Source organism: Typopeltis vanoorti, chromosome 12, assembly GCF_054136105.1.
Source record: "Typopeltis vanoorti isolate ZY-2024b chromosome 12, IOZ_Tvanoo_1.0, whole genome shotgun sequence".
Lineage (NCBI taxonomy): Eukaryota > Metazoa > Arthropoda > Arachnida > Uropygi > Thelyphonidae > Typopeltis > Typopeltis vanoorti.
Genome location: NC_143560.1, coordinates 31,003,430 through 31,027,234, shown reverse-complemented (window position 1 = coordinate 31,027,234; position 23,805 = coordinate 31,003,430). Strand labels below are relative to the sequence as shown.

The following is a 23,805-nucleotide window of genomic DNA, read 5'->3' as shown; positions in this document are numbered from 1 at the left end:
TTCGAAAGTAGTTAAAAAGTTGGATGAGTTTCCTTTAAAATATTAAAGTTTAATTTATTACTCAATATTAGGACAACAATGTTGACAGGTTTTATGTGGTCTGTTTGACCACTGTCTCTGTATTGTGTTCATTGGCTAGTTTGTCTCTTTTGAATTATGGAAATTCTAAGTTTTCGGGAAGTAAAAAACCCCACCGTATCATCACTCCCTTGACTGTGTTATGGGGACGTTACTCAAGATTCTCAAGACTTGAAATAAACATCGTTTAGTAAAATAAAAAATAGGATAAAAAAACCCAAGATCTACACTACAGCTAACTTACTCATTGCTTTCTTGTCAAGGACGGGAGGAACTTTATAGTTTTCAACCGAGGCCAAGTTAGTTGTAGTAGAAATTGCAGTGCCCCCCCCCCCCACACACACACACGAAATAGACAAACTGACCAGCAATGACGGTAATCTACTTAACCATGTCGTTTTGGTGATATCTTCAAAACTTAATTCTCTTTTGACGTTGTAAGGTTTTCACAATACGATGCCTTATTTATTAAGAAAGTGCATCGAACTTATGTCTGAAATTATTCCGTTTTTAGATGGCTGAATTGAAATTCAGCTACGCAGTTAAATCACAATTTTTAAATTTATGTATACGTATTTAGTTTATTATTTTATGATTTGTTTTCTTGATAACAATTATAGGCCTTTCGTTCAATTAGACGATAATAGGAGAATATTCCTATTGGAATAAACCTTAAGGTTTCGGAAGCCAAGGATAGTTGGTCGGTCATGGACCATGGAAAGGCTGAAAACGAAAAAAAAAAAAAAAAGAAAAGAAAAGAAAGAAAATATTGGAAGAATTCTCACACAGCGAACAAGATTTGTTTCTGTTTGACTATTAAGTAATTAAAAAATAATTCATTCATTTCGACTTAAAGAATTTTTAATTTAATAAAAATGCTCGCGAGCCACCATAGCTCAGTCAGCATAGACGAATCCTCTTTGTTCGGAAAGACCTGGGTTCGATTCCCGTCCGTCAGTGACGCGAGGAACCTTTATTTGGTCTTTTTCAACTAAAGGTGAGTTAGCCAATCTCATAAGGAGGGGAAGGGGTTCACCCGGAAACTCGGGTTTTTCGTTCCCCAGAAAAGGCAAATCAGAAAAAGGACACATCGGGAGGCATAGGGCTAACCACCTCATCCTCGATACAGTAGCAGTTAAGTGAATAGAAAATATTCGACACCCCAACGTAAAAGAAAAGGGAAGGAATAAGAAGAAGGGAAAAAAATCTACTAATGAAAAGACGAGTCTATTTTTGTGCTAAAAATAATACTTACTGTAAACTAATTAATCTTATTCCAATCGATATTGATCGATAGTCGTATAATGTGACTGCTGCAACGCGAATTACACAATCTAAACCATAACAATCTAAATCATAAAGTCAGCAAAAACACTTCTTTTATAGCGCAATAACACGACTAACATTAGATAATCCATGGTGAGCTCTTAAAATTTTTATTTTAGTCAAGTTAATGGCTAGTAACATGCATTTCCTATTATTAGTGGATTTAATAGCTACTTGTCACAAACATTGCAGATCAATACCTGGGATCGATAATCAGGAAACAGACTCTTAATAACAACTGTTTTTGACTTGTATTTCTTTCGCTTCATTTGAATACAATAAAGAGATTGTTTCTATGTTCATTTTAATTCTGCTATTGATTATCCGGACTTACAATAGCCAACGTGTTTCGCTGAAATTACAAACTACTCATTCAATTTTATGTGGAAAATTCCCCAAAGTCTTTCTCATCTTCAGAAATGCAAGAATAAAGGGATATTACTAGTGATAAGCTCGCGTTAATTCCAAACACATTGGCGTAGTATTCTTTGACAAATAAAACTAATTACAGAATAAACTGCAATGAGTAAAGTATAGCAAAATTGGACTGTTTGACTACGGAAGCACATTTTGTACTTCCACAGACTGCTCGTGATTCACAAACGGTCCGTATTCGTTTGTTTCTGTTTGTCTGATTGTAATTAAGTTTCTGGAGTGTTTGAGGGAAATACCGCTCGTGTTTCTTCACGTGCTGGGAATACTTAATGAGACTCGTGAAAAATAAACCTGCGGTTAATTACAAATTGTTTCAAGAACTGAATTTCCGTAACACGAATGGATCTTTCGATGTTACTTTTCCGACCGCATACTTGCGAGCGTGTGTGTGTGTGTGCGCGCGCGCGTGCGTGCGTGCGTGCGTGCGTGTGTATGTGTGAGAGAGAGATTCTTGTTTGGATTTTTACCGAACCAGTCGTAGTATTATGTCTCGTTTGTTGACTGCATATATTCATGGGTGAGTTTGTCTCGCAGTTGGAAACAAATATTAGTTTAAAAGGAAGAGCGCTTATAACTTTCACTCTGATTTTTTTTTTTTTTTTTTTTTTTTACAGAAATTGACCAACTTGGCAAACATTAAAAAGCTCTTATGTCAGCAATTCGCGTTTTCTCGCTGAAAATAAGAGTCCCAGTGAAGTAAGGATCGTGTGTCTTTCCGACTATGCCACAGAAGTGCCAAACGGAAGCGAGTTTAATACATAAATACAAATTAACTTATAAAATGGTATATTATTTTTATTGATCTTGTTTCTGCGTTTCATCAGGAATAAGGAGACACAAGCCTATATAGAGCAGCGACGGCATGAACTTGGCCATTTCCAAAAAAAAAAAAAAAAAAAAATACGAACTGATTTTTTACCTTTGAGGAGAAATTCGGAATTAAAAAAAAATAGAAATTAAGAAAGAAATATATAATTCTAAGATTAAGTTTTCCAAAATGTTAAGCCAAAAAAAAAAAATCTATCAGTCAAAAATTGGGATTGTGCAGCCTCCAGAATCTTTTCTGACTTCTACTCCGCGACGGATCTGTCTACAGCAATAACAAATTGCTTCCCCTCTGACAAACTGGCCGTGCGTTCTTTTATGCAAATCGAGAAAATTCGAAGCAAAAGCAACGGTAGAGTTTACATTAAAGTCCCATGCGTTATTGCATAATTTTAAAGACGCTGCTCGTGCTTTGGGAAATCACGTCGGAAACCAGAAACTTTGAAGTTTTCAATTTCCATTTCATCAAACTGTGATCTCTCATGCAACAGACTGTCTCGCGCAAGAATCATTCACTGACGTCCTCCAAACACCCAATAGTAAAGTGGGCTTACGGAGAAAGAGAGAGAGAGAGAGAGATTGCAACGCGCTTTGTTTTTTCTCGTTAGATGGCGCTGTCGGGCGGCGCACATGTCAAGGTTGAGTGTCGGGTTGGCGGGCGGAGGAGGTGGAGTCGCGGTGTTAAATTACCGACAGCGGCAGTCGAGGTAAGGAGTGTAAGGAGTCTTGACACACAGTGAACCTTTACCCGTTACACTTAAGGAATATGGTCGCTAACCCGTCAGACGACCGATCATGACATGGCCGTCACTGTTCGTCGTCTTCTGGCTCGCCGCGAACTCCTTTCTCCTTCTCGACGCTGGTAAGTCATCCTTGTTCTTGTACTTGTTTTTCTCGCATAACCCACAGCGCGTGTGGCGCGGCCTTAGGCGGGATTTCCGGAGTTATCGCGATGTACTAGAGTATGTCTGGCCGAAGAACTACGTGGGGGGATGCTATACGACGGCACGCCGTATACCCGCTGACGGCCTTGTTCATGGGAAGTGCTAACCTTGTTTATGTGAGAGTAAAAAAAGGAAGTTGGGTGCAACTTGGGGTTAATGGTGAAGCCCGTGGCTATTGAAGACCCGTAGGTGCTCGTTTGTCGTCAGATACCGCTACTCTGCCTGTCTAGGACTCATGAAAGCAAAAAAAGTCCGAGTTTTGGGGAGGAGATGATCGCTTCACGTGTCGATTGTGTTGATTGCGAAATCATCAATCGAGTATGTTGAATACCACATTCTCTCTCAATCCCTCTCTTGATGACCTTGATTTCTCAAAAACATTTTCTACGATATGTGTCATTATTAGCCACAGGTCGTCCGACTGTCCCGATAAAGTCATTTCAAGATTATTCACTTAAAACTCGCCCACTGTTAGAAATAAGACTTATTTCTTGGATGTTACACATTCTCCAGTTGCATTTCTCTTAGTGGGGGAAACCCATGAGTCATTTATTTATTTCGGAATGACTTCACGCGCGCGCGCGCGCGCGCACGACACTCTTGCATTCCGACTAGAAGATGAAGAGGAAATGTCTAATAATGACCAATCTTATAACGTATCACCGTCATAAAAAAAAAAAAAATTCTGTGGTAGCGAAGTGATAACAATAGCCCGATTAGGTTGCTCTTACAAGACTTTGCCAAAATGCATTTTCTTATATTTCGTGTAAAAAAAAAAAAAAAAAAGTATATATATGTGTATGGAAAATAACGTCATACTATACTTACAAGCATATTTTCACACTACGTACAAATAATATTAATAATAGTCATACAAGTAAGTATAAATAACCGAACTTGAATTTCTAATGGAAAATGCTCAATCCTAAAGCATTTTTATTTTCAAGTGATCTCCCGATTATTCTTAGCTTCACGAAAGGACTTTGATTAGTTGGTAAGACCGAAAAATTTTAAATAAATAAATAAACAATGATAAAACTGTACAAATAACATAGAAGCTTATATGTGTCTTTCGTATTCCTTATTTGTATCCTGGATTTGTTTCTTGTGTGGAAGAATGCGGAGATGTAAATATATTAATTAGAAATATATACACGTTAGCACAAGAATAATGTTTAATTTGCCAAATATTTCGGTCTGAATATTACAGACCATCTTCAGTGGCTACATAGGAATAGTTTAAAAAAAAAAAACAAAGTGGAATACGAACAATTGATCATTCATACATAGAACGAGGTGCGTGATGTCATATCGCTAAGTATTAGAAGAGTAAACATTTTTAAAACATAATTAAAGATATTAATTCAGAAATTCATATAATGATCTTAAATAACATTAGACTGATATAAAAAAATAATTAATTAAAAAAATAATTAATGTGTTATCCTGATTAAACTTTCCCAAATTTTTGATATAGATATACGGTCATTACTATTCAAATTAGGACGTTGAAGTAAGGCTTCTACACTTTCTTTAAATAAACATTCAAATTTGTAGCGACATCTGTGTAGGAGGAGAGTCTTAGACCAAAGGATGTTGTGGTTTGTTTCTAAACCATGCTGAGCTAATCCAGATTTCTCTGGTTTGTTGTGTTGAATTGATGACTGAGGCTCTTGAATTCGTTTTTCTATGGAACGTCCAGTTTGTCCAAAGTAAGAAAGATTACAAGGAAGAAAAAAGAATCCAAGAGCATCAGTCATCAATTCAGCACAACAAACCTGAGAAATCTGGATTAGCTCAGCATGGTTTAGAAACAAACCACAACATCCTTTGGTCCAAGACTCTCCTCCTACACAAATGTCGCTACAAATTTGAACGTTTATTTAAAGAAAGTGTAGAAGCCTTTCTTCAACGTCCTAACCTGAATCGTAATGACTGTATATCTATATCAAACATTTGGGAAAGTTTAATCAGGATAACACATTAATTATTTTTTTAATTAATTATTTTTTTTATATCAGTCTAATGTTATTTAAGATCATTATATGAATTTCTGAATTAATATCTTTAATTATGTTTTAAAAATGTTTACTCTTGTAATACTTAGAACGAGCCGCGTGATGTCATATCGCTATGTATGAATGATCAATTGTTCGTATTCCACTTTGTTTTTTTTTAAAAAAAACTATTCCTATGTAGCCACCGAAGATGGTCTGTATTATTCAGACCGAAATATTTGGCAAATTAAACATTATTCTTGTGCTAACGTGTATATGTTTCTAATCATTATGTCACAAGTATCAGTAAATATATTAATGGAAACATATTGGTTCCAGTGACATTCCAGTAACGCTTAAGTCACGTGAGTCGGACATTTTGGGACTGCGCTCTCTCTCTCTGGAAGTTCACTCGTTGTAGTTCCTTCCACCATGTCACTAACCATTTTTTTGAAGAAAAAAAAAAAGAACTAGATCAGTCAGGTTTTTTTACTTGTTGCCATCACAATTCATATACTGATTGTCTTATTTCTACACGATTCTAGAGATTAGATTTTAAAAATAGGAAATTCCCCATTGATGAACTTTGATTGACAGGGAATGTGTTGTTTTTCATTGTTCGCAATCTTTTCTATATTGCGCTTTTCTATGTGTAGCTTTGTAGCAAAACGTATCCAGATCCATAATGCTAGACTGCCTGAAAAAAGACGCAATTGTTGGATCGATTCTATATCCTGACTAGAAGAGTTTTATGCAAGTTTATTTTTCCCGAGTTAGTCCATCAATAACGGAAACAAATGGAGGTTTTCTCCTATAGAAGATTGGGTTTAAAACCTGCAACTCAGAAAAACTTATTGCAGAACTCGCACTACTTAGACCATTAACACTAGTTGGAGTTTAGGATTATGACATGGCGATAGATGCCTGTCTACCATGTTCTCTTCCCCAAAGTCTTCAACGGTGGCCATGAACTCAGCTATCGGTGACAACTAAGGATAAAGACCTTCTGACCACCGATTTCCAAACATTAATTAGGACATAACAGTTCCTTACTCCATTTAAAAATAAAAAAGGCGTTAGAGGATTTTATACTCTATTTTTTTCAACCTACATTTTTTCCCCAACAACCCTCAGAAAAGTTCAGTAAGTTTTGAACTTTTAGAACCTTTTGAAATTTTGGCAACCACCACGTAAAAAGCTAGAAGCAGTTATTATTTCACAAAAGTTTCTATCATGGATCTTACCAAGCGTAATTTCAATGGTAATTATTAGCATATTTAGAGCAAAATTTACCATTTACTTTTCAATTTTTCTTTACGATCATTTTCCATTATATTTTAGACATGTTTCAAGTCTCATTGAGATACTCGTAAAGGTATGTTCGACTTTGCACTGAATTTTTTTTAAATTGAGAAAAGTAGTAAAGCACACACCAAACAGTTTCCAAATTATCTGACACTTGGCTCATCAACATTATGCACAGTAATTGTACTCTACGGGCTTTTTTTGGGTGAAATTCGTATAAAAATATCAGGATGGGATTTACAGCTAGATGGAAAAGGTTATTAATATCCGCCAAGAAATGAAAATCTTCCTGTTGGGTATCAATAACCGATGCCATCAATCCTCAATCCAGTTAGATATCAATGGCCTTTGCCATCAATCCTGTTAGATATCAGTGATCTTTGTCATCACTCCGGTTCAACTGAAGCAAAGGTGGAGATCAAGATCTGTCCATCATCAGCAGAGAAATTAATAGTTTCGTAAAAGGCTAGCCAAAAAGACGGAACTAAACGTCTAAATACAGGACTGTGAACTCTTGCTCATTGAACACGAGAATGGATAGACATACCTGTCGATTAAAACAAATATATTTAAAGCAACTTTTAATTATTTATGACTATAAACAACACGATACTGTAAATTATTCATCTTTACTCGAACAGATATACAAAAAAAGGTTTTATTAACAACTAATTTGCAAAGATATATTACGTTGTAATTGTAGTGTGCGTTGTTACTTGTAAAACATCAATCATTTAGTTCCGACAACACGCGAATGAATGTTTATGAATTATTAATAATGCTTGTCATATGTGATATGCTGTGTGTGAGGACTAAAACAGTAATTTGTTTAAAATCCCCTTGTTTCGAAAGTCTTGATGAGGGAAGATTGTCTCTCCAATAAGTGAGTGGCGACCGCCTTGCTTTTTACGCTAAACTTGAGCAAATGAGCAACTTTAGTTTTCCCAACTTTTCCATGGCAGTTTTCCAAAAAAGGCAAGTGAGACGAGCACGGAATCCACCCGTGGATCGACACCGATGAAAGCGATAACGGTAATTGTGACAATTAATTAGGCAAAGGAGTTAGAAGTACTGAAGTACTCGACGATTTATGGATTTCTCTATTACCTAAGAAAGAGTCGAAGCGGATGCAAAAAAAAAAAAGAGCGATAATTTGAAAGTGAAGGCAACTACATTCTTCAGGGAAAGGGATGGTTGTGAGGAGAATGTTAAAAGCAAAAAATAAATACACCTAACTGTCATTATTTTGTTTAAGAATAGAATAACTGTTCGTCATTAATAAGTTCGAAATATTTTATTTAAGAAAACGGAAATCTGATGAAGACAAAAGAATCAAAAATAAAACTTTTTCTTCATCAAAAATAGTGATGAAGATATTATGATGAAGAAATCAAAACTCATTTGGGATGGGTAGAGTTGGCATTTCTGGAATGCCTACGGTTAGCGGTCAAAAAATCCAGGGTTTAAAAATTAATTAGAATTATTTATTATTCTTGTAGATAAGTGAACAGTTTGCATTTGATCTTATTAACAGTAATTGCTTTACCATCTGTATTTTACTTGACCAATAAAACTGCAAAAGAGGAAAGAAATAAAAGTCACTTCAAACTCATTTGTCAAATTAGACGATTCGCAGAACTCCCATTCTTTCTTTGTTGATAATAGACTTCTGAAGTCCTCTTTTTATATTCAATATCTTTCATTTGTTTTACTCTAACGCTGCAGCTACGTTTGAGCATTTTCATATCTAAAGAGGTCCCCCATTGCGCATCGGGAGGAACATTCGGAGTTTTTTTGTTTTTTTTAACTGAAATATGAATTACTTCTTGATCTCATACGAAGCTGGGACGTTTTTTTTTTGTTTTTTGTTTACGAAACTTTCAAAACAGACAAAATGGCCATAAGAACACACGCTGCTAACAGGCATAATACGCTGGTCTTATTGCCTGGGTTGTTTCGAGAGTAAATCCAAAACAAACAGTGGAAAATTTGATCAAATTTATTTTTAATGACTGCAATAACATGACTGATGTTAAAATTGGAGATGTTGATCATAGCTCTTTTCTTTGTGCAGATGATTCTAAATACTTCTTAAATAAATCCAATACAAGTCGGCTGATTCCCCGACTGAACCGAATAGCTTCTGTAATCAATTTGGTATGAAAATTACCAATACAATGACGAAAATTGTGAAAATAGTCAGAAAAATTAAATACGCATAGTAAAGAGTATAATTTTTCTGCTATAATCAGAAAAATATCATGAACAATTTTTTTATTTAGTTTGCTACTATAAATTCACTAATTACTGTAGCAATTAATTAGTTAATTTAATTTAAATTCCAGTCCTTTCAGTATGAGTTCTTTTTTGGTCAACTTTTATCTCGGCTTCGGCTAATTATAAATAAAATCTGAAAATAAAATCCTTTAGTTTAATTCAAACTAAAGGATTTTTAATTTCAACTAATTATGTAGTAAGTAGAGAAGCGTGCATCCTCCAGAATCTGTTACTCATATTAACGATATGAGCTCAGTATGAATTCCTTAGTTTTCGTAATTTACTTTCCATTGTATATATGAATTCCTTTGAAAAGACTGAAGCTTTCTCGACTTGCTGATAAATTTATGATGTCATCCATTACTATAGTTCCTCGTTCAAGTTGATGACCACTTCAAAAGGTCATTGATATAAAACACCACTGATATAAATCACAAGATTTATTTATACCCCTCCCCTCCCAACTTGGTAGTGTTTTGGATCTGTAGTTCTGTGCGTTACCGCTTCTCTTTCGTGGCGCCACCTGTGCGTCGCCCTTATATCCTGTACAATTTTATAATATAGAGAAAAAAGATAAAAAATATATATCTACTCTATAATATAAAATGATAAGCCTTTTTTTGTAACGTTTTTGTGTCACGTTTTTTGTCAAGTTATTTGAAACGTTTTGAAACTCGGGACTACCCTGAGTGTCGAGTCTTCAAAATTCGAGTCATCAGAATTCAAGGAGAGCCGCCCTACCAGTCCGGACTCTTAAAGAACAAAACTTGTTTCATTCTTCTCAACATAAGAACATAGCACGGAATATCAATGTAGTTTAGACCGTCATAAATACAAACCCGGTTTCCTCTAAACGAAATGGTAAAATTTTTATTACAGATTGCCTGCAGCCTCTGGTATCCAAGCGCGTAGTTAAGAATATTGCATGTGAGACTTACGTCATAATATAGTTCTGCATTTCAAAAATTTCGTTCCTAGTAAGTTTAGTAATTCTATTACTTTTTTTCTGTTTTACAGAAGAGCGAGAATTATATACCAGAAGCATTGATGTGCTTTGTTACTCTACTATATTTTACTTTCTTTAATATTTGATCACTTCAGCAGTAGCGATAAGTTAACAACATATTGCTCAACAGCAAATAGGTCTTGGAAGAAAGTCGAATCTTTCTTTTTTAACCTTTTAACCACATTCCCTTAGACAATTACAGGATTGATTTACGGTGTTATTTACTGTCGTTTCGTGAACTTTTTTTTATTGAGCTAAAAGGAATCTCTCTGACTTTCTCCCAGATTGCCTGGCAGCACTTCGATGTTTACAAAAAAAAAAAAAAAAAAGTTGGTTGGTATTGCTGAGATTTTCTTTTATGAAAAAAAAAAGAAGAAAGAAAACTATTTTATAGCTTTTGGGCTGTTCAAGGATATCGGATGAACACTTCTGTATCCTCCAGAATTGATAGAGCTAGTCTAGACGCTGATACTATGATCTCCCAACGTTAGACTGATTGATCGGCCAAGTCCACAGTTTGTCGATTAAGAGACAACTTCCGAGATATTTATTTGCTAGTCGTAATTCGCATTTTTCTTTTACCTCCCCATCTGTTTCCATTCTTACAAGTAATCCCCCTTAATCCCCACTCCCCCCAAAAAACAACTTTATGCAATATCAGCAATTAAAGATCAGCATGCAACGTCCCCTCCTTTCTCTTATTTTTCTTCTATGTTCGCAGCTCTTGTATTCTGTATATTCCCAAGTGTATGTAATTATATTTTTCTTCTTACTTTCTACATCGATGTCCAATATTTCTTAGAAACTGTCTAAAGTTAGAAAGTTAGAAAACTATTAAATGATATATTTCACTTTCTTATCTTTTTTCAGTCATAATGTTTTAAAACTCAAATGCTTTGGATATTTTATAATAGTTTATCAAAAATAAATAAATAAATAAACTCTCTCTCTCTCTCTCTATCATTTGTAAGTCTCAAAAGTGCATCAGCATCTTTCGATTAACATTCTGTTTTAATATATATATGTTAATGGTTATTTTCTTGATCGCATATCTTGATCACATTAGATTAATTCAATTAAAAATATCCACAATAAATAGAAACATAAGCCTATTACATGATTTCTTTTTGAGTTTCTATAATAATAAGATCTCTATTGCTAGATTACAAAATTGAGTGAAATTCCTGGATTTGTGTGGATCCAAATAAATTGTTGAATTACAATAGAAAGATGATGGTGTATGAAAAGAAAGTATATTTTTCTTTCAAATGCTGGTATATATCATTTAATGTGATTTGAAAATGGACAAGATATCGGGAATGAAAGAACTTTTCATGTTCTTTTATAAAAAATATTGTAAAAATCTTTGATTGTGTACTCCTAAAATCCTCCTCCAGTTTGATAAATAAAAACATTAATTCCGAATTGCTTTGACAACAAACCGAGATGGCCTACATCGCTTACAATACTTACACCTGGAAATTCAAGGCAAATTCTGAAATAAAAAACTTCCAAAGTTAAAAAAACAACTTACATTAAACCCAACCTGATTCTCACTCATCAGATATCTGAACCATGAAGTTGGGATGACGAAGCACATTATACTTTTCATCATGACGATATCTCAGCTGGGTGATATTGCTACGTGCAGCTGGTTAAGTATTTAATCATTTATTCCATTGTTGTCGTTTGAATAATGAAGTAGGCTCTGGTTTTAACATCTTTATGTGTTTTTCTCCTCTTGAAGAAGCATCTCATAAGAGAGAATTGCTGAAAACAACAAATGCAAGAATTTTTTTTTTATATGTGGAAGTCCGGCCCACCTTTTAACATACATTTCGAAAAGTTCAAAAATAAATAAGGAACTTACCTAAAGGCCAGATGATCATCGGTCTTTTCTATCCTGAATTCAAGATATTGGAAAATCTTCATTTCATGCACGTTCTTTATCAATATCGTCTTTTATTTTCATCATAAAATTTAAAAAAAAAATGATTCTAAGAATTTAAACAAAAAATGTCAGGAATTCTTTTGATGCTGAAAGCATTTAGCCAATTATTCTTCAAATTTGTGCTTCGGAGAATTAAGTCCGTTCTTGTATTGCTTTGTTTACGTGTTCTTCGTCTGCCGGAATTTTTCCTAGTGTGGAATTTGCCAATAATTAGTCCATTTCTTTTGAAAGAGATAAACTTCCATTATCATCCCATCGCTTTGCTTCCTTTTGATAGTTTTAAAATAATGAATATATTTATTAACGTTCCACATTACAACTACCACCTAATTAGGAATCACCAATGCAGATTATTCTCTCTCTCTCTCTCTCTCTCTCTGTATAGTAGATTTGCTTGCTTACGTAACCTAATCGGAATGTCGTCGAAGAATTCAGATATATTGATGGATGCTGTAGATTTTTTAAAGGATAAAACATATTTGTGTTTTAGTTTGCTCCTTTGTTTTTGTTCTCTATCTACGCCATGCCCTTCTATGTATTTTTCCCTACTTGCTAAGCCTCATTCTCCAGAGTCAAATAAAACTTTAATATCCGGTATTAACCTAGCGCATTCTTAAAATATTACCCAACCAGGTTTTAATATTAATTCAGCTCATTTTGTATGATTAAATAATCGAATTTCGATGCGAACAAAAACTTAATCCTCATTTGTATAATAACAAAAAAATATTCCTCTACACTTACTTTTGGAATTTCCTGATATTTAGACATGATCATATGTTTTTTACCCGCATATTCTTCCAGTCTTCCCAAAGTATTCATTTCCATTCTTCCAATCTTCCCAAAGTATTCATCTTCAGTCTTTCTGAAGACTGGAGATGAATACTTTCATTATTCTTATTCTTGTTAGAATAAATTCTCGACAAGAAGTATTTTTGACTTCTAACTGCTGTTGAAAAATAATCGTTTAATGTAAATATATTTAGGAATGAAAGTATCACTAAATATGACACATTGTAGGATTTAGATATCGAGATTAAAAGAAAATCATAAACAGTTATCTGTTCCTTAATTTTCAAACATGAATCACCTAAGTGATTCATGACTAAAATTAACGACTGAAAAAATTCATAATTGAAAATATCTTTGGTCATGAATCACCTAAGTGGTTCATGACTAAAAATTAACGGTTGAAAATTAACATCTTCGGTCATGAATCACAGTAATACATTTTCATAAAACATTTCAAGGAGTATGGTAAGCATTTGAACATACGAGTGTGTTCTGCTTATAGTCCTTTGCTTGGGTGAATAGTAATGTGAAAGATTTTAATTAAACTGTAAGAGAATTTTAATATAGACAAGGACTTGGATTTTTAATTGGGTGCCTGCGGCATGCAAAGCACGCATATCTTGTCTTCTCTTTACGAAATTTTGGGTCAATATTATGGCGGGATGTAATAAAGTCCTGAGCAAGAGTGGCACAGTATCGTTCCTTATATTTGCCGCAAACTTTCATAAATATTTTATAAACAAAAGAACCAGAAATAGATAATTCACTCTACACAGGTTTCATTATTGATTATATACAGTCATTGTTTACTAGCAGGGCTTCAAATAATGTGCAGATCCAGATTGTATATGCATTTTATATACGTATAGCAAGAACTAGTTTGATACGACTTTCAAGTGCTGCGGTTTTGTGTGATACCCTGTCCATTGAGTATACGCCACTATTGACAATTACCGTACTTTCAGATATATTCGTTTAAATTATTAGTAAAGATAATAACCAAAGTATGCAAAATAAGATCCCGCGAAATTATTTTCTCAACCCTTGATTAATCTTGCATTATAACTGTATCCTGAGTACAGATCACTTTCAGAATCCTGTCAATACATGATTTTTAAAATAATATTTCATCTATATTTTAAAAATATTTGATTAAAAATGTAAAATTTAGGATCTATGCTACATATCTTCAACTTTGGTCATAAACCTTTCGCAACTAGGTTGCCAGCTTCATATCTGGTAGCACACTGCGTGTCATGGTGGACGATTTCTCTCCTTAGATTTCCTCACGACACCCCAGGCGTCTGTACTTTCATTCCAATATCCTATCCAATAGCTATGCTGATGGCAATATATTCTACTCTTCGAGAACATTCAGATGTCAAATCTCTCTTCTTGGACTGACCTGTTCTTGAAGCTTTTCCTGACCCAAACATATCTTGGCCATAGCTTCTGTAGCCACTAAACACTCGATGTATTTTTCCGCACAAGGCACTACTTTTCACTCATAGACTCAAATCTCTCTTCTTGGACTGACCTGTTCTTGAAGCTTTTCCTGACCCAAACATATCTTGGCCATAGCTTCTGTAGCCACTAAACACTCGATGTATTTTTCCGCACAAGGCACTACTTTTCACTCATAGACTCACTAACATTATTTGATGGTATTAGAAGAAGACAATCAGATAAATATTTAGTGTTCTCAATCAAAGTTTGTCAGTTAAAAATTAACTGATAAAGTTTAATTGAAACTCCCATTTCCAACATAAATATTGTGTACGCTAATAAACAAGTACAAAAATGTATATTTAGCATTTCAAAAGTTTTCATTACTCTGAAATAGGTCTTCCCTATTTCACGATATTAAAGGGGAAATGATGGTTGCCAACTTCCTTGTAGGGGATGACACTTGAAGAAGAAGAAATGCATACTATTGTTGTAGTATTCTAGAAAAGGGTTATTCCACCCAGCCCTAAGATAATGGACTAATGGATTTTTTTGAAAACATTTTATTTTTGGTTAGCATGTGGAAGGACTTCGGATAATACATCTACCATTTGATGTGTAAAATGATATTTTTATCCTTTTTGAATTCTTTGGACCTTTTAATCTTGACAAGTTAAATATTGACAAAATAAAAAAATGTCGGTCTTTTATCAGATCGGAATTTCTTGTTCCTTCATTATTTGTATTCATTCAAGCGTAAATTTTCGCATTCATTTTTTAAGGTTTTAATTTGTTCGATATTTTATTCAAGTTGAAATTTCCATAGTTACTAGTATAGTTTTTTTTTATGTTCTTTCCGCCCACACAAATTTATCGAAAACATCAACTTATGTAATTGTTAAGTACCTCGCTAACAGGGAAGATCGATTGATTTCCTTTGCATCTTTTTTTATTATTATTTTATGCTTATCTTTCTATCCATCTACAGCTAACCAATTACCTTAATTTGAAAGGAGTAATTTAAACTATGTTTTTCCATTGCCAAAACATACGGGTACGTTATTGTAGATCGTGTGGCTTATAATTAGTAAGTTTCTATTTGTAATTGTTGTTGTTATTATTTAGTATAGTATAAATACGGGCGTAATATTTACTATGGAGAGAGAGAGAGAGAGAGAGAGAGAGACTTAAACACATTTTTCACTTGCTTAAACAATTTCCAAACAGTCTATTTACGTGTTCTATTTTCAAGATCGCCCACTCACTCTCCTTTCTCATCAAGCTTGTGTATCGTAAACACAATTTCTCCTACTTATCCAGTTAAGAATGGAATTTTAAATAATGAGAAATTAGAATCAACTCCGAGTTAATTTTCCATAGCTGTCACCGTGCGTTGAATAGTTTCTTTCTGGAAAGAATGTATTCGCTCCTTTTCTCACATAGCTGATGAAAGTAAACAATGAATATATTCCGAAACACAACGTCAGTTATCTCGGTTCAAATTAAATATTCCTTGAATGTTGCAATATTATAATGGTTTATACAATGAATTGTTTTGAATTTACGTTCAAGGCGTAAAAGTCAAATCAAATGTTCGGGCCTTTATCTGTTTCACGAAGAAAAGTCTAAACTTTAATGACATAAAAAAAAAAAACATTTCCGCCTCTGTTCTACAATCAGACTTGAAAGAGATTCGGACGAAGTTCCTTGTGGTGATACACAAAATCAGTGGTGGCTCGTGGCTTGAAATCGTGGGGGTGTTGCGACTTTCGAAATAGACATACACACTGGAAGTACAGTGTATACGTGTTTGGATAAAATATCAAGATTATGGTAAAAATTTAAAAAAAACTAAACATGAAAAAATATTGTTTATTATCGATAAAATTATACAGTTTGGTATAATTCAAATTCCATTCCTTTAATTATAATTAAAGGATTGGATTTACAGTTTTTTGACATTACAATTAAATCCTTTAATTGTAATGTCCAAATATTTAAAGAGACGGAGTAAACACGATAAGCACTACGAACACTCTACTACTGGCGCAAACTGCATATAAACAACAGCGGAACTACGCAACGGACAGTGTCGCATTACGCTAATAGCTCTCATCTCACTATGACGTGCATATGCTTGCGCGCGTAGCAATATGACACTGTGGTAAACACAGTGCTGCTAGCGTCCTTCTCCCTCCTAAGTGCTACAATATAAATGGATTTTTATTATTTTTTATACAAAATAAGAGAATTGTATAGGATTGTTGATGATAAAATTAAACATTACAAGCAAATATAAATAAATTAATAAATATATTTATATATCGAGAAAAATCGGGGGTGCTGCAGTTCCGCAGTGCCTATGCACGAGTCGCCCCTGCTCAAAATGTTCCAAGTCTTCGGACCAAAAATTGAGACCATAAAAGCAGATTTTTCACTTGAGGATCGATCATTTGGAATCTTTGATCAGATGGAGACTGTGAATGGCTTCCCGTCTGTTTTATAGTCCAAACAGAAATTGAAGAGAAGCATTCATCACTCACTCTTATGATAATATTATGGAATGAATAGGCAGACCAAGTAGTTGTAGTAAGACAAGCTCTAAAAGTGCCTTCATAGCGCAGCCGGGAGAGAAAGATCTAGATTCAATTCCCATGTATGATCCGAAGAATCCTTATAAGGTTTCGTAATGGTTAAAAAGGTTAAAGGTTAGCCAGTCTCATGCGGGGAGATGGTAGGATGTCCTCTCAAGTAGAAAACACTCATCCAGTGATCCATGTGTATGTGTGTGTGTTGTCTTAATTAGGCCCTCCCTCCTTCTTTCGCACACATTGATCTATTCAAAAGAAACTGTAACTTGAAAGGTATCATATTTCTTACGTCGATATCATCACAAGTTACCGGGCAGTCCATTATAATCTCTTTATAAAACTTTCTTTGTCGGTCATCTACTTCTAAAATTTCGTTCATGCACTAACTAGACAGCTCGTCGTAGATATAAGTGAAGTACACTTTTCGAAGTATAATTTAATAATAAATGCCATTACCAAGAAAAATTCGGTTAAGAAGGATGCAGGAAAAATGTATACACAACGAAAGAGCTCTGTTATTGTAAACTAGTGGGTTGTCTCCTTTTTTACATTGTACTTTAGTTGTCATAAAAGCAAATTAAAGTCGCGTCAGCGCTGATCCAAATGAAGAATTAAAAAAAAATGGAAATGCAGCCTGCATTAAAGAAAAAAAAAAGAAAAAAACACGTCACTCTTTTTTACCATAGTACAAATTCCTGGAATTGTTCTTAAAAGGGATTTAAAGAGATACCGTCTGAAATACTCAGAATGTAGCGAAGAAACATGTAGAACATTAAAGGTAGGATATTAAGAAAATGTCTACAACATTAAAGATGTGCCTCTGCATTGAGTTTCCGTATAGATTGGCTGACTTCTCATTAATCGTATATAACGATTGTGAGGCCATCATCGCCTCTTTAGACAGTGATCATGAAACTGTTCGTGCACAGATGCATTTAGCAGGAATTTATCTAATTACAGATAACGTTCGGATTGTCATTCGAATCTCGGTAACTATTTGCTCCATTTGATCAAAGTTTCGCCACAAAGCATGGCGAACGCTAACTAAACGAGGGCTTTAATATTTGCATGCATGCATCTCCTGATCTCAATGCAACTGGATCGACTTTACGACCTTTGGCAATCAGCACAACGGAGTTAATGTAAATTAAATAATTTTAAAAGATACGTGAAGTGTTGTTATGAAAAGAGTATTTTCTCACGCATGCGTCGATTGCTAGCATTTTGATGAGTTTAATAATAGATTTCACGAAGTCGAGGAAGTAAGAAATAACAAAATCGTTAGACACATATTTTTTCATAGATGGTGTAGAAGTGAACAAACTTAAATTTAAAGAAAAACATTTATGTATGTGTGTGTGAACGTGTCTACTATGAAAATAACCTTATTTGAACTCAAATTTTAAGAAATAAAGTAAGAAAAAGAAAATCTTTTCAAACTCCGTCAAACTGACCCCTTAATGGACAACAAACCAAACCCTCAAGTGTGATTTATTGTTAGCACAAGGGAGAAAGACATTCTTCATCGATTGTAAATATTCATAGGCCAACTTTACTCATTGTAATGGCATTTATCCAATCACGAATAACTTCACTTAATTCCATCTTTGAATTGTGAATATTTGATCGACAGTGTTTTCGTCAATATTTCCGACCTAACTTTACGTTGCGACACTCGGAATTTCATATTCCCTTACATGCAATTCTTTGTAGAATATGTCGCAATCATAATCGATCTGTTATATGCTTTTCCATTTGTAAAATGCGCAGAAGAGACGTGCTCAAACCTAATCCCCAGAAGTATATAGGAATGAATTTGCTAATTTCCCACAACGCCATTCTCTTTACTCTGTGGACCATCGTTGGAGAAGCTCTAAACTGACTATCAAAGAGATGGAATGTAACATCTCTACGAACATTTCTGGATTAAATAGCGTCATGAAAGTTGCCGGAATTCTTTAAGTACAGAAGATGGAATGACTCTAGTTTTAATTTATGAGATATAAGCGGTTATCCCAAATGTAATCCATCAAATCATCAAGAATACGATTTCATTTTTTACATCTCTATAGATAAAAAAGCAGTTTAATTTGTTGTAGTCTAAATGTGACGTCATGCTTTCATGTTTACATTACAACAATAGGTTCCTTGCATCTTGTATTGTTGTCAATAAATGACATTAGTTTTTTATCGTCTACTGAAAGTTTTCAAATGAAAATAAAAATAAACAATTAATTGGGTGGGTTGTGCTATTAATATAGTTTACAAGCTTTAGAATTTAAAAATGTGTTCTTTCGTGATGTGTCAGGATTTTCTAGTATATTTAAATAAGTTCTAATTTAATATAATCATATTTATTCATAGAATGATTCGAATTTGTCTTAACACTGAAACTTAACACTGTAGTCTTGAGTTTGTTTATTTTTCTTACAACAGTTTTTTTTTTTTTTTCATCTGAATATTGTTAACGTCATTGAGGGCGTATTGGTTTAAATAAACGCCTGAGTTTAAAAGCATTTGTTAGCCAACTTTTTTTGTCATACACCTAACATTATGAAATGTGGGTTAAGGTCATTTCGATCCCTACTGTGAGTACTTCCCTAAAGGGTGGATCTTTCCTATTCCACCCTGAGACAGACCTGAAGTAGACTCGCTACGAAATTTGGGTGGTGGAATTCCACTACTATAGAAAAGTTCCCAAAAAAGGAAGTTAGTGGCTCACAGGTATTTGGATTTGCAATGTACGCTAGTTTAACTGGATTTCTTTTCACATTTTAAAGGCCTGAACTTACTGTAGTAATCAATGTATGCAGATTATTCTAAATTGTATTTAAATCTATAATATATACGTTAGAAACGAAACCCCCGAATTCTATTATACATGATGATGTAAATGGTCTGTTCATAGAATTGTGGTCTAATATCTTTATAGGGAAAGTACGTAATTGGATACAATGCAAATAATTCTGTATTTATTTATAAAACCCTTGCTTAAATAGTCGGTTGTGCTTCTGTAATTAGTATGTTGCATTATTAATGTTGCTTTATTTGCATTTTGATCAACAAACTGACTCGCGTATCTCTCGACATATTGGAAATTTTAAAATTATACTTCTCATTATGTAGACATCATCTAACAAATATGTTTCGTATCATTCATTGCAGTATCATATAAAATTACTATTGGTTTATATTTTTACAAACTTATGTAATATTTGAGTTGAGTATGCTATTATAACATGCTGTACTATATAATGTACTCAGATTCCAGTAAATGTCAACAGAACTCTTGTTTAATTAGAAACTATGTGTAGTTTTCAGCCAATAACAAAGATTTGGGCTAGCCTATAGCGGGCTGAAGAACGAACGAAAAAAAGAACGAAGTGCTTTTTTTTTTTTTTTTTTGGCGGGGGAGGATCAAAATTTTGCTTTCCGAGAAACTGAAGTCTTTCCCTAGGCAAAGTAGATATACATCTGTAGAATGTACGTAATTATCAGGTCACTTGTGTGATTGCAAAACAGAACTATGTGGTTCTGTTTTTCCAACAGCCAGTCCGACCACCTTCAACGATATAAAAGATGAATGCTAGTGTCTTGAGTATTGATTTGAGTTTGCAATGAAGCAACTAAATCTATGAAACAGGTGTATGATGTCTGTTAACTGCATGAGTTCTGCTAGCCAGCTTGCCTGCTTTGAAGGATGAAAACCTCGGCTATACATGAGACCAGATTCAAACGCAGGTAATTCCAATGAAAGAACAAATGTTGCACCCTCGTGGCTGCGCTAAAAGCCTATTGTTTTGATAGTACAGTACAATTAAGTAATATGTTCGTGTTTGATGAAATAACTTGCAACAACCAAATGAGTCATTAGTTACATGCGACACGCCATGACTATTTGGTATACTAGAAAACGGGGATTTCTTTGGCAGTGAGGGTAAGTCTAGCCCACACAAAAGCGTGATATTTAAGACCATAAATAAAACGTGTGTGCGGTGCCAAGAAGAATAAAAATCACAGAATCTTATCATATTCATCTAAAACGACCAATTGAGAAGATAAAAATTTTCACTGCAGATGAGTTAAAATATATGCATAAGTAGAAAAAATTTCTTTTTAGAAACTCTGCTACTAATGAGCAATATATATAAACCAGCCATAGAACACACCCACATTTAATAGCTATAATACGCTAACATCACAGTAATAAATGCTTTAATCTATTCATTCTAACAAATTACAATTATTGATTTAAGTTTTTTAATATTAATAACAGTTACTGTAATGTTTTTAAATCTGTGATTTGCTACATAACAGCATTTGTAGGTGGCTGATAAAATGTTATATTTGTCAAGCTGCCTAACTGGAAAGGTTCCAACAAACCTGGATGTAGAAGGAAGATGTTGCAAGATTAGTAATAATCTAAGTACAGAAATAAATTATCCAGTGTGAGTCATAAACCGATTTGCTGTATGTTTAACGCATGTTACACGAAGTGAGACTTAACATCTCTTTTTTTTTTATATCTACAGATTTCCTGTTGCCGTGCACTGTTTTTATTTTTGTAAAGTCAGTTAAAGTGCTAAAAATATGTAATTTAGATTTCATTTGAAATACACGAAAGGAACATTTTGTATGAGGTGTGACTTGGTTTAGCTAACAATTGCATCCAGACTTTAAATAAATTTTGATTTACTAACTTAATATAAACAATATGCTTTTCTTCATCTCAGAAGACGTACAAAGGGTCTCCTGTGCTTAAAGAGTTTTTTTTTTTTAATAATGTAATGCTATGCTTCGCTGATGAGGTCGAGGACTTACTTCCTCCGGTGGCCTGTTGTCAATTAATCAAGATTACCCCAACATTTGTTATCAGATAAAACTTCAAGCAGTTGGCTTCAGTATATCAAAACTTAAGAAAACAAACTTCTATTTAATAGGGGGGGAGTAATAAAAAATAAGAAAAATAATTTAGGAATATGAAGTAAACAGGATAAATGTGGAATGGAATGATGCAGTTATAAAACGGCAAATTTTGGTTATGTGTAAACTGTTTTGACGTAGAAAGAGGATGGATGTGAGACAAAAATGCTCTTGTTAAGCTTTGCAAGCAAGACTGCTGCTCAGGACAGCTGTTTCGAGTGTCAAATCAAAGAAGAATGTGCTCACAGATTAATCGGCTGGAAAAGAACTACTTATCATGATTACTATGCAAACAGGTATACGATATTTATTTTATGTAAATATTCACCCTTTTGGTAGGAGTGCAATGTATATCGCGCCCAATTTAAATTTTAAATATAATATTAATTAAAACATTACTTACACGGCTTGAAAATAAGATTTTCCATAAGAATTTCGTTATCTGCATAAAACCAGAATAGCATGTGGCTATTTGTGATGCAGGAAAGTTTTTCAACTCACTGAGCAAACACGTAAATTATGTTAAACAAAATCTGAAGCAATAATTTGTTTTTTAAGTAAAAGAAAGAAACCAGTCTTTTCTAAGAGATAACCATGTTCAATTAGATGAAAGACCATCCTCCACCTCCATACGAGACCTGCTTGCACACCTTCAGTTAAGAAGCCATTATGTAAAGATTTTTCGTATCTTTCCTGCAACCAATATTTATCGATAACTTTTTTTTGTTTTCCTCAGTGGTTTCATGATGGTTCAACCTTTGCTTGCCAATCCATCCTCATGAGTACGAATTCAATGAGTTTGCACGTCGTCTATTTTTTATTTATTTATTTTTAAATTTAAGTAAGGGGGGGGGATTAGAAGACATCACCGCGTTTCTCCGATTCGTTATCAGAAAACAGCTTAAAATTTCCACCAACGAACACATTAGCGTAGTGTTTACAAAACTCTGACCTGCTGCTCTGTAATAGTTGCCACCACAGCGCCATCTGTCATCGGACATAAAGACAGCGTCAAGTCATGTCATGGAAACTCGCCACACTTGTCACCTCACTACATCTTCTCTAACGTCAGTCAAACGCAGCCTTCTGAAATGTCAAACTCCTACTGCGAAACTTCACCCCACCTCCAACTTTTCTCCGCACACAACTGCGGAACATTAACAGTCTCCAGGGTAGCATTGACAGCAGCATGCAATACATCTCACGTGGTTTCCCCCCCCTCTTCACCACTGCTCCCCCCTTGCATTGTGTCGTACTGAGCGCAGCTGCCATTGTCTGCCTGTATAGATTTATCCAGGAGTCTCCAAGGGTGGTTTTAGAGATTTGGTTACCGAGCTCTCCATCGCTCGGCAATTTTTCCCGCAAATGCTAAGTTCAGAGCACACCGAAGTTTTATCTCGTGCTGTCTACCCCATCTCCCCGCTACCACGACAGTTTAGTTCTCTTCTTGCCGCCTCCCGTCGCACTGCAGGGTCTAGCCTCTCCGTAATAACTGCGGTAAGCTGTAACGACCGCTGATTTCGTAGCTCCGGATAATGGCACCACCACTCCAGTTTACATTTTCTGGTCCGGAGAGTTCTTTCCTTCCCTCCCTACCCCCCCCCCCCCACCCCTCTCCGTCGTGTGATGCTCGGGAGACAGATGCTGAACACTCTAATCCCGCGTGCATTTGGTGTTATTTAGATGCTCTTTCCGTGATAGCATCTTTGCCTTTGTTCTCCTTCCTATCCCCAAGAGTGAGATCAGCAACAGTAGAGTAATGCTTCGTTGACACACAGCGGTGTACTCCCTCTGGCGGTGGAGCGCAATGTGGACTAATATTACAGCAGAGAGAGAACGGGTAGGAGTTGAGAGGTAAATAAATGCGCCGGAAATAAATAGGCATTTTTGGCCAAAGAGGATTATGAAG

General features: G+C 34.6%; 1 protein-coding gene across 1 annotated transcript in view; it reads left to right on the top strand.

Moving 5' to 3' along the window:
- The first annotated feature begins 3,391 nt into the window (after positions 1-3,391).
- LOC150100661 (chondroitin sulfate proteoglycan 4-like) overlaps positions 3,392-23,805 on the top strand; it is a 117,306-nt gene continuing 96,892 nt past the window's right edge. Inside the window, exon 1 of the mRNA XM_090401552.1 lies at positions 3,392-3,526. Coding sequence (XP_090257678.1) covers positions 3,460-3,526 — 67 coding nt within the window. The 5' untranslated portion in view covers positions 3,392-3,459. The remainder of the gene's footprint in view (positions 3,527-23,805) is intronic.